The 17,936-nt window shown below is 37.8% G+C and overlaps 3 protein-coding genes across 9 annotated transcripts in view; 2 read left to right on the forward strand and 1 right to left on the reverse strand.

The window, feature by feature from the left end:
- Positions 1–5,457: 5,457 nt before the first annotated feature.
- On the reverse strand, positions 5,458–7,098 carry LOC116165426 (protein jagunal). Its single transcript, XM_031479871.1, has 4 exons — positions 6,794–7,098; positions 6,592–6,733; positions 6,322–6,546; positions 5,458–6,271 (listed from the first exon to the last, which is right to left on the reverse strand). The coding sequence occupies exons 1-4, from the start codon at positions 6,883–6,885 to the stop codon at positions 6,143–6,145; spliced, it is 588 nt and encodes a 195-aa protein (XP_031335731.1). The 5' UTR covers positions 6,886–7,098; the 3' UTR covers positions 5,458–6,142.
- Positions 7,099–7,243: 145 nt separating this feature from the next.
- LOC116165425 (katanin p60 ATPase-containing subunit A-like 1) lies at positions 7,244–12,444 on the forward strand. Of its 5 annotated transcripts, XM_031479868.1 has the most exons (8): positions 7,254–7,402; positions 7,457–7,581; positions 7,639–7,882; positions 7,931–8,104; positions 8,155–8,381; positions 9,008–9,423; positions 11,302–11,480; positions 11,528–12,444. In XM_031479868.1, the coding sequence occupies exons 4-8, from the start codon at positions 7,937–7,939 to the stop codon at positions 12,107–12,109; spliced, it is 1,572 nt and encodes a 523-aa protein (XP_031335728.1). In that variant the 5' UTR covers positions 7,254–7,402; positions 7,457–7,581; positions 7,639–7,882; positions 7,931–7,936; the 3' UTR covers positions 12,110–12,444. The 5 variants fall into 5 exon arrangements, with proteins under 5 accessions (XP_031335730.1, XP_031335729.1, XP_031335726.1 ...); XM_031479867.1 differs by having other exon boundaries at positions 7,457–7,882; XM_031479870.1 differs by having other exon boundaries at positions 7,244–7,792.
- A 3,092-nt stretch (positions 12,445–15,536) lies between these two features.
- The window catches only part of LOC116165485 (trithorax group protein osa), a 58,055-nt gene continuing 55,655 nt past the window's right edge, over positions 15,537–17,936 (forward strand). For 2 of the 3 annotated variants that reach the window (XM_031479957.1, XM_031479959.1), the window contains exon 1: positions 15,537–16,657. In XM_031479957.1, the coding sequence (XP_031335817.1) occupies positions 16,001–16,657 (657 nt within the window). In that variant the 5' untranslated portion in view covers positions 15,537–16,000. The remainder of the gene's footprint in view (positions 16,658–17,936) is intronic. The other variant, XM_031479958.1, reaches the window with a different exon arrangement.

Genomic DNA, 17,936 nt, shown 5'->3' on the forward strand with positions numbered 1-17,936 from the left:
AAATGGGTCGTAGAGGGGATCAAACTAAGCACTTTTTCCAAATAAACCGAGGGTCCAACGTGTTTCGTTTGTGAGTCACCCTCACAGAATTGTTCTTTAATTTTTTTCTCAGCAACCATACGAGTTACAAGGACAGGTGCCATGTCTTTGAATAGGTTTTGAGGTATGCCTTTTCCGATTTTGCAAAATTTTTGCCCAAATTCCTACCATGAGAGGACGCTGATTTCGACAAAATTTGGTATCTGGTGGTTTTTGGACATGAAAATCCAGAATCGGAAATGAGTTTTTGAAAATTTGACCAAAAAAATTCGACTGCAATTCTTGGCCGGGCAACAAAAATGGAGAGGTACTTAGTTGAAAATGTCGCAAATAACAAAAAAAATAATTAAATGATCTTCTCAGTGGATGATTGGATATTAGGCCGGAAGACATTAGGACGCCGACAATAGGACGCGATCATTGGGCCGCAAAGGAAATAGGCTGTAGACATTAGGATGCAGACATTGCGACGCGGACAATGGGACGCGAAGGCGCACTTAGGACGCAGACATTGGGACGCGGACATTAAGACGTAGACATGGGGTCGGCAGACGCGGACTTTACGTCGCATACATTAGGATGAGACGAGTGCATTAATTGCAGAGCAGTCAATCATGGAGACTAAACGCAAAAAACTCGCCGCTGGTAAAATTGTGCCAAAAATGTATACCAGCAAGTCAATACGCGCCTTCAAGCACTCATCAACGACTACGATAATCGGAGAACGCATTGAGTGGCAAACATAACTATATTTATATAGGTACCTTCTTTTTACACAAATGAAATAAGTAAAATAACATTGGTTTAATTACATTATACCGTTTAATGCCCTAGCTATGCCCTACTGTCTGCTTTGTAAGGTCCATGTCCGCGTCCTAATGTCTGATGCGTCCTGCGATGTCTTGTGGCCCAATGCCATAGCGCCTTTACAGTGTTTTGCGTAGCTTTCTCGCTCATGCTGACATTTCGGTTTGTAGAAAACAGCTAGCTCTAGAAAGCACTTAAGTGGTGAAATGCTCCATGATTGACTGCTCTGAAATTATTATTATTATTATTATTATGGTCGGTGTTTCTTGTGAGAACTCAGGTCTAGCCTGGTTAACTAATCGCACGGATTAAAATCAAGTAACGATTAGTGTCTGTGTCTGGTGAAGTTATGTAGGGTCCTAAAAAAAATAAAAGAAATAAATAAATAAAATAAAAATTCACACCATCACATTGGAAATCTAGAGATAGTATGTATTTCATACTTACCAACATAGCTATTGATGGGCACAATAGCCAACGCTATCAGGAAAGAGGAAAACAAATCAAACAAAAAAATCATTATAATAATTCCTGTAATTTTATTAAATGGAGTTTATTGTGTAAGTGTTTCTTTGGCTTTGCGTTTGGGTTGAATACGATCAGTGGGTTGTGATAACGTGGTGTGTTTCTGTGATTTTATTGGGTGGACCTGTCTTTGTGGTGCATGTTGCCTTACTTGTATTTATTGTGTTTCTTTGTTCTTGAGGTTGTATTTGTGTGGTTGCTTGGGTTATTGGTGGAGACATTACAGTATTTTGTGAGCCTGTAGTGCTGTTAAGGTTGTTGCGTTTGGGTTGAGTACGAGTGGGTTGTGTTTGTGATAACGTGGTGTGTTTCTGAGAAGAAAGAGTATTGTGTTTTTTAGCTGTGCTAGGCCGTGTGGGTGAGGGCAGTGCGTGTTGCGTTACTTGTATTTATTGCGTTTGTTTGTTCAGGAAGTTGTGTTTGTGTGGTTGGTTGAGTTAAGGGTGGAGATATTACAGTATGTTGTGTGTCATGTTGCGAGTCTAAAGTGCTGTTTAGGCTTTTGCGTTTGGGTTGAATACTAATGGGTTGTGATAATGTGGTTTGCTTCAGAGGTGAATCTCTGAATGTAGTATATGTTGTATCATTTGTTGTACTTGTTTGTTCGGTAAGTTGTATTTGTGTGTTTGTTTGGGTTAGAGGTGAAGATATTACAGTATGTTGTGTTATGTGTACCGTGTTGTGAGCGAGTACTGTTGTTTACATGTATACGTTGTGGATCATTTGTGTATGTAGTATCTTGTGTTATGTTTAGAAATTTACGAACAATATGGCATGTGTTGATTTGTTTTTGTTTTTTTTTTATTTGATGTGTTGATATTATTATTATTATTATTATTATTTATTAAAAACTGTACATTTTCCAACTACTTACAGATACCTTTGCCTACATACATAAAAACCAAAATTTGTTGCATATTTGATTATCCTATATAAATCAGTCTATGTCTTCCCCTACATGCACTCGTCACATCCTAATGTATGTCAGTATGTGACGTAAAGTCCGCGTCTGCCGACCCCATGTCTACGTCCTAATGTACGCGTCCCAATGTCTGCGCCCTAAGTGCGCCTTCGCGTCCCATTGTCCGCGTCGCAATGTCTGCATCCTAATGTCTACAGCCTATTTCCTTTGCGGCCCAATGATCGTGTCCTATTGTCGGCGGCCTAATATCCAATCATCCACTGAGAAGATCATTTAATTATTTTTTTGTTATTTGCGACATTTTCAACTAAGTACCTCTCCATTTTTGTTGTCCGGCCAAGAATTGCAGTGGAATTTTTGGTCGAATTTTCAAAAACTCATTTCCGATTCTGGATTTTCATGTTCAAAAACCACCAGATACCAAATTTCGTCGAAATCAGCGTCCTCTCGTGGTAGGAATTTGGACAAAAATTTTGCAAAATCGGAAAAGGCATACCTATTAGGTTTTCTATAGCCTCCTAGTGTTCAACAAGAGATACTCATTAGATGTTTCCCAATATTTTTCAATGAAAGTGCGCTAACTAAATTATTTACAGTCTCTCTGTAGGTATGGGGAAAGAAAGGCAAATCCAATTTAAGGGCGCTCTCACATAAATTGTTTGGATATTGCGATTGATATCAAATCTACACATATCATCCCCTAAGTAACGCTAATAAAGCACCAAATGCAAGTGTCGAAAGGTCATAGCACAGATTTAAATAATTTAAATCTGTGGTCATAGCAAAGAAAGACATTCTCGACATGTAGTTAAATGACATCATTCTGAGAGCTCTTGCCTCAATTAAGTTTGTTTGTAGGTTTGCGACGATGGAAAACGACCAGATCAAACCAATTCCAGCGCCATGGTGCAAAGGACAACGGCTCATATGGGATGTCACCTGCGTGGACACCGTTGCGGCGTCATACATAGAAGGATAGAACAAATATCAATCACCGCCTGAAGAGGTGGCAGCTGTAAGAAAAATTACGCTGCTCAACAAATTTTTGAACACTGATATAGCCACTTCTACAAAGGAACAATTTGGATTTAAAGAGTGCCTTGGTACCAATGCCATGCGATCACTAATGGAATACGTCTGTACAGCACTAAATGAAAGCAAGAAATGTATTTCGCAAATGTGTGCCCTATCAAAGTCTTTCGACCTGATGTCTCATACCAAATTCTTAGAAAAAGCTGTATGCAATTCAAGCCTTAAAGCTGCTAAAATTTTATCTCGAGAACAGCAGCCAAGCAGTGTACCTAAACGGAAACCTAAGCAGTTGGCTAGACAGGAGAAGTACCACAAGGATTTTTTTTGGCGCCAGTGTTCGTCATACTTTACATGAAAGACCTCCCGAAATACTTTTATCTGCTAACGGAGTCCCATATGCTGATGATACAACACCGACAGTAAACAGTCCAGACCAGGCTGAACTAGAACGCCAGTTACAAGCCAGCAAATGAGTGATTCAATGACAATGAGCTTATAATAAAGAAGGATAAACCAAGACGATCAAGTATGCCATGGACAAGTGACAAAAACCCTGTAAAATTTCTAAGGACTTGTGTATTATTACACCAATAAAGTCTATGTCTAATGGGGTGAATGCCATTTTTACACATTTAAGGAAAACTTTGAATTATACAGCATCAATACTGTCAAATCCATGCTCTTAGAAAGAAAAACACTTGAATTTAAGTAACAACAAACATTTATTTATATTTACAACTATACAAATATGAGAAACAATTTTTCACATTTAGATGATTACAGATATGTATTCACGGCATAATATTATAAACAAACCTGCCAAAATTATTGTTGTCGCCTAAAAATCTATCTGTCTCCTCATTTACAAAACGTAAAATGGATTGCATTTTGTAAATTTATCGTCATAAATGATATACAAACTGCGTGAGAGTAGGTATGTACTAATTTTAATAAACATTCGACTGTAAGAGACGTAAAACAAGATTGAGATCGGTGAGAGACAGGTAGTATGGCCACATAAAAAAATAACTTGAACACAACATGTGTATCGACGTACGACTATAGCTTGGACTACTAAATTAATGTGCTTTATAGAATCGGAAATTTATTACATAAAATAGGGCAATAATTGGCAAATAGTCTACCAGAGAGCAATTTCAATAGAAATGTGCGGGAAAAGCAAAAGTTGCATAAATTTAATGTATACCAACCATTCACATGTTTTTTGGGCACTGAAGCAATTTCTCTACCTTGATAGAAAAATGTATCAACGAGAACGTGAAATAAGGAGAGTGGTGTGCGTAGGCAATAATATTCTTTCCCCATAACCGCGGAAACTCCGCACACTCAAAAAATAAAGGCACATGAATTAAGAATAATTTTCCTACTCTAACTTGAAGACAATCACAAAACACTAATAACGACCCTCGTATCGACCAATCTTCCTACAAGCTGGTGTTTTGGTTTCATGTAGGAACTACACTGTGGGACAAGTTAAGGCATTTAATTTATGCAACCTGCACTGCAAGCTTAAGACACCAAATGCTACACTATAAGGGAGATCTACCACCTACATGAGCAAAATTGCTATATTGCCAATAATTGGAAGAAATGAACGTATGAAGTCACTACACACTTTGTTCGCAAAGCATGATCATTACCTCAAGGCACTTTAAGTTCTTACAAATCTACCTATTTTAAATGACAAATTATCTCGAACAGATTTTGCGATAGTCAATTCAAAAATTGCAAGATAATTTAAACGTAGATCGACCAAGTAACTCTTTAATTTGCTTTTTATGGTTGTATTGGTTACAGTAGGTTTTAAATGCACTGTTCAACGCCCCGATCATATACCAACATGTTACAACAATGCTGCCATCTGTCATGTTTCTCTTGCTAGAAGCTAGGTAAAAATATCGCGGCTCTTAAAAATGTGTGATTTATGACCATTTACCACAGCAGTAATAATAATAATAATATTTATTTTTCATGCTACTACGCAAGGTACATTTGGCCATTTTTAATGGATTATAAAATTAATCAAAAGCAATAATTTTAAATTAAAAAAATACTACTATGCATACAGTGTACTATTGCTAACTATCTTGAAATTATCAAATGTCATTCTCTTTTTTTTGTAGTTTTAGTGAGTTATTCCTATTAGCAACAGTGCCAATTCTACTTACAGCGCACTATATGTTATGGATGATCTATTATTTCAAAAGAATAACTACATCATTCCTATTGAATTTTTTAAATATCACATTCTTATATTTGGCATTATGTTTTAACTACAATGTGCAGAAAAAGAGCCCTCAAAATGTTTAATAATAATAATAAAATATAATTATTTATTTGTGTTAAAAATACATTTCCGCGTTTACACAAATTATTTTAAAATTTAAAAAAAAATGACAATTGCAGTTGAGATTTTTTTTGAATTATGGAAAACTAATTTTCCACTGTATTCTTTACTCCCAATTTTCTACTCGTAAACTGATTTTTATTTTTTTTAAATAAGGTTATACCTTGTTACCTAGATTTTACCAAGAGGCAGTAGTGATATATGGTTCAGGACCTTGAAAAATATTACAAAAATAGAAATTACATGGTCTGGTGAAAATATAAAAAAAAAACTGGAAGAATATTTACATAATTGGGGGGATTCTGATTAATTCAAGATCAACTGAACCACTATACAAATTTAATTTGTTGATTAAATTCGAATGGCCACGACGTTTGAATTAAAAAGATTCCACTTAAGCCAGCGACAAGCCGACTACTAACTCGCAATTGCACTACATAAGTACCTATTTATTCCATTTTTCGTACTCCTCGAAACTTCCAGGCGTTAATTAGATTCCAGGCAAAGTATAACGAAAAGAAGTGAACTTGTAACGCTAGCAAAATAAAGCCGTACCACAATAGTCCGTAAGGGTAACCCTAGTGAATGAATGATAAAGAAGTGCCGAGCACAAACACCTTCTACTCACCTGCCACATTTGAATTTTCTCCAATTCGTCAGCATCTTGTGATGTTAAGTACGTCCAAACCTGACTGCAATAGTAAACGATTCCAAATAATAGGGGCAAATATCCGAATATGATTATTCCGATTATGTACTGCTGCATCGGTTTCACGCGGTTCTTTCTAATTGAGGCTAGTCCGAGGAACGAAACGAGTAAACTAATACACCACACATACTCCCACAGTAACGGCTAAAATATTATACTGAAGGAACGTACTGACAATCGTTAACTTACCGCAGGAATGCTAAGCTCTTCGATTTCTAATATAAAAATGTCTAATCTGTCTAAAATATCGGCAGATAGTTTGGCTAGCATTCCAAAAAACAGCAAATAATGAAAAAATATACAATATTTTAGCCTTGATTTATTTAGAGCGCTGAAAATTGTTTAGGATTTTAAACAATATATTGAAGCTTACTAGGGAATGTTTATTTACCTAATTTGATATTGGGCCGCAATTCTTTGTCTGTAGGCATGATCCGTTCCATCCGTGCCAATTGGGGTATACGAGGGGCCCTTTGTGGCCATTATTTTTCCCAGTGGGCCCCGAACAAAAATAACCTAGCTATAAACTACAGAAAATAATGTAATGTGCTCAAACGCTCGCCTATAGAATCCGATGTGACTCCATAGAAACGCACATGCGTTGTGTTACCCGCTGATATTTAAAATACACGTTCATAAAAATCGCGTTCATATCCATGACACTGTTAAGTTGTTGTATCATGGTTCATATCATTATTCTTCATTTCAAATTGCCTACAATACAATGGATGTGAACACCAGGCATATGAAAAATATTCACAATTCTCCAATGAAGTCCTCTGTGTACGGATTTGTGCTTCTCTTGGGAGTGCCACCATCCGACCGCTATCGCTTTTGCGTCATAGCCTGCAGTGTGCGTTTCCTGGTTGTTAGATCTGTTCATGATCTGTTAGTGTTAATATGTATGTACTAAGCTTAGAGCCCCCACAGGTTGCCTCACTTCAGTAGATAGGAGGCCTCACTTCAGTAGATGGGAGGTCATTTCATATATATAAGAGAAGTATATATGGGTCATTTGCGTAGAACCCCCTGGTTCCTGCATCATCTTTTTTAGCTTCTTTTTTATCATGCCCATGCAGTAAGCTGGGGCCTCAGTAGAGAATCAGCAACTACCGGCCCCCGTGCGTGTGGACATTTCTTTCCCCCTTATTTGTGGGACTTATATGGATTTTGTATTACGTAGAGTGGACGTCGGTAATTTTAAAAATTGTATTTTTCAAATCCTACATTTTCCAGAGTCACGTCGGATTCTAGATGCTAGTGTCTTTGACAGATGATGGTTGTCATCAAGGATTTGGTTCAACACTGTGCTAGAACGTTTATTTATTTTCCAAAATTGTGTAAAATGATAAATTTCTAATAAAATTTTCTATTTCTCAACGTTATACAAGTAAGTTTATAGTAAACGTTGATGATATGTTTGAGCAAATACTATCCATGAGGCCGTTGGTAGTTAGCAATTAGAGAAGAATTAACAGATGTAACTTCGAATATCTTTGTACTTTTCTCTCATTTTCTTTATGTTTAGCTCGTTATGGCAATATCTGTACGTGAGATATGTGATAATGTCACACTAGCGAGAGAAATGTCGATGTTGGGCAATTACGAAAGTGCTGAAGTTTACTATGAGGGATCATTGCAAATGATAAACCGACTAATAATTATCATTCCGGAACCAAATAGGAAGAATAAATGGCAGCAGGTAGTTTATTTCCTTTATTTATTAAAGAACTGGGAGTAGTCGTATTACAGGTGCAACGGAAGGTGGCATTAGAATATGAAGAGGTGAAGTGTTTGAAAAACACTTTGCAAACGTTGCGAATTGATGCTAGCATCGATGTACCAGTCGGAGCGAGACGTCCTATGTCACGTGATGAACCTGTAAGAGATATTGGAGATCTTCTCGCATCTGATTCGTATGTGAATGACCCAGATGTTTGGCCTTCACCTATACCAGCAGATCATAGTTATAACGTTAGGTAAGTTTCTGCAAGTGGTATAGAGGTGTAGAAGGGCCACGTGGTTTTTATTTTGTACTCGTACTTTTGGGTTGGTTGCTTATAAAGCACGATAGAGGCTCTAGAACAGCACTTAGGAGGTTGTAAAAAATATTTTAAAAAGCATCCATCATTAGAAGGGGTCTAGAAAGCTCTGGGAGGGTGATTGAGTGTTCGGGAAACCCTTAGACTGGAAAATGTTTAGAATGTTTTACAAAGTTTTATACCACTTTTCGGTTTTTTATAGCCCACTCCAAGGTCTTTTCTTCCATAGGATTCTGATCCAATTCTGCTTGTGAAGTATATCGTCTCAAATTTCAAGGGAATGGTTATTTTATGCCGATCTTGCCTTTGGCTCACTCAGTATTGGTATGAAGTTCCTATTTTGTGATCGGAATCGAATTCCGAGCGAATGTTCCTCGGTGCCACACGTTGTTTGGATTCCTGGAATTTTTATTATAATTATCAGGGGCGATTTAGCCCGTACCATGTATATCTAAACCGTTACTAACTTCACAAGCTGAATTTGATCACATTTCTACAGAAGCCTTTATCCACGCTATTAACTTCATGACAGTATTATTGTATTGTAATGATAATTTGATTAGAACAAATGGTCCTAAATCGAAGCAGTTGCCTGCCAAGAAGCAAGATGTTAAAAAGGGTACTGCGAGACCAACGCCGTCGAGTGCATCCAAAAAACAGTTGGATTCAAGTAGACCAAATAGATATAAAAAAGAGGACCGTCCCTCGTCATCTAAATCGGAAAGAAATCCCGATGCGGGCAAACCAGAAAAGGAGCAAAAGGATTCGGAAAATGAAAAGTCGGAGAAAGTGGAGGCGGAGGAAGAGAAGAGGTTTGAATGTCACGGTATGGAGCGGGAACTCGTCGATGTTTTAGAAAGGGACATCGTGCAGAAGAATCCAAATATTCGCTGGGATGATATTGCCGATTTGCAGGAGGCGAAACGTCTGTTGGAGGAAGCTGTCGTTTTGCCCATGTGGATGCCAGAATTTTTTAAAGGTGAGGATTGCTGGAAAAAATAAAAAATCAACTCAATAATGGTTCCCTTAAAGCACAAAAACATAAAGACCCAAACTCCCAAAAACTCAAAAAGATTTGAATTTCAGAAAAATGCGCCTGCAACTAAATGTACGAATTTTATTTCTGCACGTGCGCAATCCGTTTCTTTGACGTGCGTTTTCAAGATTGTAAAAACAAACTCGGGAGACAATGAGGATTTCAACAAGTAACTGTGTATTGGTCTTCAGATATTGCATGACTCTTGATTGCTTTGAATGTTATTCACATCAGCCCCCTTTTTCCGCAGAGATTGATGTTTCAAAGAAGAACTAGTGTACCTCTTTTTGATGTTTTGTGGGCGGGGTTTCAGCTTTACCTATTTAACTCCACATACAGGGAGGCTTCTATGTCTGAACACGGATTTGAACCAAAGACCTTCTTGGTTGTAACAACCCTTACTTGTTCCAGATGTTGTTTTTTCATTCTTTCGAGAGAGTGATATTGGTATCATGTTTATTATTTAAAAATAAATTGATTAAAATATTTATATGTACCATGTGTCCTATTTTGGTTGAGACTGCAATGCCTCAGCTGTGTTTAGAGACTTGCGGTTTTCACGACCCTGTGTCATTGTTTTGTGAATAATACCACAAACAGAATGAATCTAGCTACGTGTGTTTTTGAGATACAGGGTGAAAATAAAAGGTTTGACTTTTTGGGATGGCATATCTTACTGCCCATATAAGATAGAAAAAAGGTATAAAAAAACTGTTTATTTTGGATATTTTTACGTATAATCCAGAATCAATTTCTGAGATTTGACTCAAAGTTGGCATTTTTTAAATGCAACACCCTATATATCAAGTCAATTTTTTGCATTCTTTTTCTTGATTATTTCTTTTATTTATTTGCTTTTATTTTTGAGTGGGCGGGGTTTCAGTCAAGGCTGCTCTACCAACCCAACCATACATTTACAAATATCCATGCTCGAACTCGTATTCGAACCAGGGATCCTTAGCACCACAGTCCAGCTTCAACTGAACTGCGGCCGTGCCACATTACATTCGACCTATATTTTTTTAATATAATTACATAATATATACTATATCACATCAGATTTTAAAAAGACATGTTTGTATCGTCTGCCATTTTTATTGATTGGTATCGGTTGCCCTTAGTTACAGCGGCCTAAAAAAAGTTGGTTTTTATTGATTTTTATGATTAAAACTAAAAAAATATACTTACAGGTTGTGATACATCAATGCAATCAGGAAAAAGAGTGCAAAAAATTGACGTTAACATATACAGGGTGTTGCATTTAAAAAATACCACCATTGGTCAAATCGCTGAAACCGTAGTCCAACAATTTTTTTTACCATGGTACCATCCCAAAAAGTCATACTTTTCGTTTTCACCCTGTATCCCAGAAACAAATTGATTCTGTTTGTGGCATTAAAAGTTTCACAAAATAGGACCCAGGATCGAGAAATCTACTGTCTATCTTTTAAAATAGCTGAGATACACTGCAGTCCCAACCAAAATGACACATGGTACAGTTAAAGACCAAATTAATGACCATTGAGTTCTTGTACGTTAACTATTCTGTTTGTGACTTTATGTTAACCACCCATCGATGGATTTTTAAAATTTTTGGTTTATTTTTTATTATTTGAATTTCAAAGCTGATTCTTTTAACATGCAAATCTTTTTTTTTAGTCGTGTTCAATAAATGATTTATTATTTTATTGTTTAAGAGTGATGTAACAAAGTTTATTTTAACATAATAACAGCCTATATTCCTAATATTTATTATAAATGAAATGACAATAATACAAATATACATTAGGGGTAAAAAATTAAAATAGAGTGAAATTGTAGGTATTAGGCGACCATGGAAAGGAGTTTTAATGGTGGGACCGCCAGGTACTGGCAAAACCATGCTTGCGAAAGCGGTGGCGACTGAGTGTGGCACCACATTCTTCAATGTATCTTCGTCGACTCTCACTTCAAAGTATCGGGGCGAGTCTGAGAAGATGGTCAGGTTGTTGTTCGAAATGGTAAAACTTAATATTCGGCGGATGTGAAGTTTGAGTGATTTTTTTAGGCTCGATTTTACGCTCCCAGCACGATATTTATTGACGAAATTGATTCGTTGTGCTCGCGTCGTGGGTCTGAGTCGGAGCATGAGGCTTCGAGGCGTGTTAAATCGGAGCTGCTGGTACAGATGGACGGGATTACAGCTAACAACGACGAGCCGGGAAAAGTTGTTATGGTTTTGGCAGCGACAAATTTTCCTTGGGATATCGATGAAGCTTTGAGAAGACGTTTAGAGAAAAGAATTTATATCCCTCTGCCGACCTTGGAAGGTAGAGAGGCGCTTTTGCGAATAAATCTGCGGGAAGTAAAGTTAGATCCAGATGTTAATTTGGTCGATATTGCTGTTCAGTTGGACGGATATTCGGGTGCTGACATAACTAATGTGTGTCGAGATGCTTCAATGATGTGTATGAGGCGCAAAATCTGCGGCTTAAAACCGGATCAAATAAAACAGCTGCCCAAGGAGGAATTAGACTTGCCTGTTACTGTACGCGATTTCGAGGAGGCTCTTTTGAAAAATAATAAGAGTGTCTCGAAGGTTGATTTAGATAAATACGATAAGTGGATGAACGAATTTGGTTCATCCTGATAACAGTAATATGCAAAGTGTCTTCCATGTCATAGTAAATTTTATATCATTTAATTCTGTATTATTGTAAATTATTAAATGTGTTATGTACGATTTTATATTATGAAAGTATAGTTGAATTTTTTAGATTTATGTATATTGTGTTAGCATTGAGCAATTGTGCTGTCAACCTGTATGAATCAATTGTAAATTATTAATTGTGTTGTTTGCAATTTTAAATGGTTAAAGTCTAGTTCATTAAAAATGTAGAATTTTTTACAAATATTTATCTATGTTGTGTTCGCAGTGAAGAATTGTGCTGTCACTCGATTATATAAATTTGCCTAGATATCAAAAATAAATAAATTTTTTAACTCGAAAATGTAAGAATATTAATCTTATACTTTATTTATGCATATCCAATCTAGGTTATTTTCAAGTAAATTCTTGGTGGTCTTATCCATATAAAAGGTTTTATCTGGCGTTTCAAGGTCAACTGCATAGTGAGGTTCCAAACTAGTGGGGCCAGTGAGGTTCCAAACTAGTGGGGCCTTTCTCCTATATAGACGCCAAGACCATGAGGGCAACAAGCACTTACCTGGTTTCATTTGCACACTATCAATTTTCTTCACCACAGTATAAAAAATCAGTATTTTCCTGTGCATTCCCTACCATCTATCAATAGGTTCCAGAGATCCATAATGCCAAACTGTATCAATGAACTCAATAGCTTCGAAATTGCACTTGTGATGGAGTGGCAAGATTTGCTTGGAAAAATGTTTTTTTATTTTCACCTGATCGTGAATGCTAAATACCTACCAAACTTCAACGTTATAGAATATAAAACTGTTTTCTAATCACAGTTTATTTCCAATGTTTACACGCATTGTAACTGCGAACTACTTTTCCACGTGTTACGCGTGCCATTATGGCCTTATTCTCAGGCAAGTTTCCTCTATTTTTGTTAGATATTGCGTACCATAGGTTGCCTATCAGTCCTATTTAATCATTGTTTTAGTGACTAGGTAATCCTTTTTCTAAACACAAAGTCGGCAACACATGATACACCCATTGAAAAAAAATTTATTTGAAATGTTGAAGAAACGAACAAAACGTCTTTTTGTTAGTACCTGAATGTTACAATAGAAGGTTTTTTTTAATGGAACGTGTGTTAATAGATATGATTTTTTTTCGACAGTCATACCATACTCTTGATTTTGGATCTATAGCACAGTTACAACCTCTGATATTTCCTGATCAGAATAGGTGAATTTACATTAGTGTACAGCACACGATTTTTATATAGGTAGTCTTCAATAACAAACTGCCATTTCTCATGCAATGGTTCACATATGGAACTAGACATTTACATTTATAACCATTCATAACCAACGATTGCATACCGCCGAAACATGCTTCATTGTTTTTTGTTCCATAAATTAATAATTAATTTCTCACATCAAAGAATTGCGCACAATCAAAGAAATTGCTGTATACTAATGGTATTTTGGAAAATAAAGAAGCATATGAAATAGTAACCACTAACCACGTTAGGGTGGTCGATGGTGATAGTGGCGGTGCCAAAAAACGTAGGTACATAGAAATATATATGCCAAGTTTTCTAATGGCTGAGCAAAGCAGCTTTCGCCGGCCCTTTGGAAGGTTTATTTTTCTACAAATCCCCCGCTGAAAAGCAACATGTTTTGGAAATCTATAATAGCTTGTATTTAGTTTTTCTATTGTTATTATTGCCACCATACACCACACAATTGTATTTATCACACATGCAATGGAATACCGAAATATTAGCGCATATTTATTCATATGCGCGTGTACAATATTTCAGAATATACATCCGCGTGACGTCATGCGCCATTTATGCGAGATTTCGTTCACGGCAATAGCAGACCATACTCATATTAGACCATGCTTTAACCCACAATTGATGGTATATGGGCTCTAGTGATAATAAGTCCACTTGTATGGTGGCCTGCCTTGCTCAAGGCAACCTACAGGAAGCAACTAGGTAAGCTAAATAAACTCACCTGTGCACAGAAGAACCTCTGTAGTTGTTATACTGTAATAAGCATCTGTCAGCAGACAGGTTCCGATTGGCTACAGCATTTGATTGCAGGCGAACTCTAGATAGATTAGGTGAGACTAATGGGGTAAGCTTGATCTAGGTGCCAGGGCACTGCAGAATAGGACAGAGCGGACGAGTTCGCTCGTGAAAGCATTGGTGGGGTCCTCATTGGACCCGAGCCTACTCTAGGAATTGCTCCCTTCGTTGTCAGGGCTAGGATTAAAGGGTAGCTAGGTGATCAGTCATTTCCAGGCTCAGTGGTAACAAGCAACTGGATTCAGGCAGTCTAGGCCCTAGGGCCTTTTTAACAGGACCCCTTGGGAAATGTGTCTTCTAAGCTTCTAAAACTGAATAGAAGCCAGATCATTAGTATCCTAATGGGGGCACTGGATGGTCAACTATCACTACACAACATTGGGCTTGTAGGAGAATCCACGTGCAGGTTCTGTAGCGAGGCAGATACCAAGCATGTGGCCTGTCACTATGACGCCTTGATTTAAGACAGACATAGGTCCTTGGTCCTAGAGTAAAGCAACTTACGCTAAACAGGGTCGACTTATCCTTTATTGCGAAGAATGGGCTCTGAACCTATAATTGCGAAAGACAGGAAGTAAAAGCAAGTGCTGCCTGGTCGGGCTCCCTTATTGGATAGTGTATTGTGTCACAGGAATTCTTAGCCCTCCCCCAGAAACACAGGGAGATAGTAGCTATTTGGTGATCGTAGAATGACCGAAATAACACACTTTTACAAGCAACTGCTACTTTCACTTCGTGAAGCTTTGTACAAGACGTTTTTATTCCAGCAGATAACGCTGTATAATAGGTTGCCTAAGCTCATTGTTGAAGTACAACAAGCGCTTTATTACTCCTGAATGAACATTATAGAAATCCTTCTCAGAAATTAATTATCGCTAAATTCTTTTGATTTTAGATATCAAACGCAGTCACAACATTCTTATATGCTTTTTCTTTATCAGTTCGGGCTATGAAATAAGTCCCATCATTCCCATGCACCCTGTATATTTACAAAAATATCTGCTTTATTTATTAAAATAGAAATTGTGCTCAACAGTACCGAATTTTTTATAGCAAATTTAGTAAGTAGCCCAAACTCGCTACGTTTGTAGGTAAATTTAATTCAGTAAGGAAATGTAAAAAAACATCGAGTTACTAAGTCGGGCATTTGTAAATGATAAAATCGGAAATAGGAAGGAATAGATATAACATTTAAGGACTCTCGTTTATCTACGATCGCAATAAATAGATATCGTTAACGGCTTTATGTGTTCAAAGACGTCCGTTTAAATTTCGCAGACAAACAGTAGTTTTTAATGCTTGTTGCGTAGCGCCTTTGGTGGCGCGATCGCTAACTAAGCGAAAAAGTAGTACCGCGGTCTTCCTAATTTCTAAATATCTTTTGTTAGGTTCGTCTAAAAAGGAAATAATAAACTAAAAGTGGTTATTTCTAGGATTGAGTTGTTGTAGATGGTGGGTGAGTGAGAAATGTAAGAAATGAAGATTGTATTTGCGTAAAACGTCCGGCGTAGTAATCGAACACCTTCACCCATAACCTCCTTTCGTGTTATTGGAGTAGATACGGAATTAAGTTGTGTGTCAGATGTGTCCATCATTTTGGATTATACGAAAACTTTTGTGGTTTTATAATGTTTACAGATTAAAATAGTGTTCGAGTGACTAGTTTATTATGTGTTTGAATCGTGCTGGGTGCGATTTAAGCTCCCAAAATGAGGAAAAGCATCGATTGCTGACTATAACGGCGGGGTGTTGGCAACGATTGCCTGTGCTAGATCGCAGCCGTTTTCCTTAACATGGCTGCAACGCAGGCCGAAAAGCAGCAAAATGACGTGAATAGTGAAAAAGTGCAGCCGGATCAGCATCTGAACGTGCGGAATTCGTTGTTGCAAAATGGTACCGATAAGAGTGGTGTTCGCGGAGGTGGCAGTGTAGTGGTTACAAAGGGAAAAGCTACCGGCACAATGAGTCAATATCGACAAGACGGTGGCAGTGAACATGGTTTAAGCGATTCGGAAATGGGGCCCACCGGCAACGAGGCCGGTCTTTACCCGCCCGCGCCAGCGGCACAATCTGAAGGACCACCGGTTGGCGACGGACACGGTTACGGCTTCCCTTTTGGTAATAGAGACATACATAACAGTGGCGACGGGAGTTTGCACGGGTTCGGTCCGCGTCAAGGTTTTGGGAGCCCCAAACAACCGTCAACCGCGTTTTCGCAGCAACAGCGTTTTGTTTCGGGTCAGACCATTTCACAACCTACGGGACCGACTCCCACGCTAAATCAGTTATTACAAAGTTCGAATCCTATGCATCGGTATCAAAATAGTTACGGACATCCGGAGCAGCCCTACGGTCAGGGCTGGCCCCCTCAGAAACCCCTAACACCTTACAGTACAGCGACCGCTCCCGGATCTACTCCCGGTGGCCCCGTTTATCGGAATCAGGCAACGGTAAGTGCCTCATTTTGCACATTTTCATTTAGATGTGATAGAAACCACGTGTTCGATACTGACTTTCTAAAACGTTCCGTTTCAATCGTATTTGGTCACGACGTGGACGTGCAGACGTCTTACGGGCGTTAGACGATCGCACTAACACTTCTTAGCGTTGTTACTCGCAGAAATTCGCCGTTTTCGCACTAAACTTCACGACGACTACATAATTGCAACACAAATATTCATATTTTTATCAACTATTATAACTTAGTTGGCCAATAGCGATATATGGGCGGAGACAGCGCCACGTGCTTTTGTTTACAAGCACTTTATATTTGTGTAATTGCCCTCGACAATTTATATCCAGGATCAAGCACTTTACGCCTACTTTTTAATAATCAGGTTATTTATGTCCCCGGTATAAATTTTCACAAACGTCTCTACCTAGGAGGCCAACGTTTTGTTCTTATCTGCAGGTCCGGCCTGTTCACAGTAAATATATTGAAAACCGCAGGACGAGGTTTTGAAAATGTGGAGGAAACCACATGGTTTCGACGCCAGTTTCATTACACGCTTTGCACCCAGGGTTAAGTGGTAGAACAACGTTATCCTACATCAGTGTTTATTTGTCAATTTTTGTTTTAATAGAGTTCTTATTTATTATTTAAGTCTTTTTTAATCCAAAGCTTACGATTGAAATTCTTGAGCGAGCATTCCTCAAGGTTCGGGATTGCGGCCAATTTTTTTTCTTATTGTAGATTTATTTCTGGGTACGAGTTTGGAGTCACACTCGCGAGGAAAAAGATATAAAATGTAAATCTTGTCACCATACTGAAGTAAGATTTTCGTATTATATTACGTGTTCATTAAAAAAAGAACTCCTGTGTTAGTATCGAAGGTTGGAATCTTCCAGAAGACTTAAAAAGTTTCTCGACAATCTTTCTAGGTACGTACTTTGCTATTACTGTCTGTTTATCACTTTGACCCTAGGTATTTGATCAAAATTTTCAAAAGGAGCATAGCGTTACTGCTGGTTTTCGGCAGCAAACGCTTTAGAATGTTGTTGGTCACTGAATTCAGGATTCTTATATTCTAAAATTGCACTAAGAAATCTGAAAGCTTGAAAACACGTTCAGAACGAGGCCTTGAAAAAAGGGGCAAAAGTCCCCCAACATTTCGTACATGCTGGAAAATACCCACGTGAAATTAGCGATAGCAATAGATTTTCCTCGAGATTTTCATACTTGGAAAAATTCAGCCATTAATAAGCAAAGATGTATAAGTCAGATAGTAA

Source organism: Photinus pyralis, unplaced genomic scaffold, assembly GCF_008802855.1.
Source record: "Photinus pyralis isolate 1611_PpyrPB1 unplaced genomic scaffold, Ppyr1.3 Ppyr1.4_LG3a, whole genome shotgun sequence".
Lineage (NCBI taxonomy): Eukaryota > Metazoa > Arthropoda > Insecta > Coleoptera > Lampyridae > Photinus > Photinus pyralis.

What these genes read in the sequence shown, in the direction of transcription:
- LOC116165426 (XM_031479871.1), bottom strand. Translation starts at nt 6,885, where the DNA reads ATGGCCACAAAGGGCCCCTCGTATACCCCAATTGGCACGGATGGAACG. An exon ending in GCGGCCCAATATCAAATTAG is followed by an intron (nt 6,734 to 6,793) that starts GTAAATAAACAT and finishes AACAATTTTCAG; the next exon opens with CGCTCTAAATAAATCAAGGC. An exon ending in AAGAGCTTAGCATTCCTGCG is followed by an intron (nt 6,547 to 6,591) that starts GTAAGTTAACGA and finishes ATAATATTTTAG; the next exon opens with CCGTTACTGTGGGAGTATGT.
- LOC116165425 (XM_031479869.1), top strand. Translation starts at nt 7,937, where the DNA reads ATGGCAATATCTGTACGTGAGATATGTGATAATGTCACACTAGCGAGA. An exon ending in GGAAGAATAAATGGCAGCAG is followed by an intron (nt 8,105 to 8,154) that starts GTAGTTTATTTC and finishes GTCGTATTACAG; the next exon opens with GTGCAACGGAAGGTGGCATT. An exon ending in GATCATAGTTATAACGTTAG is followed by an intron (nt 8,382 to 9,007) that starts GTAAGTTTCTGC and finishes TAATTTGATTAG; the next exon opens with AACAAATGGTCCTAAATCGA.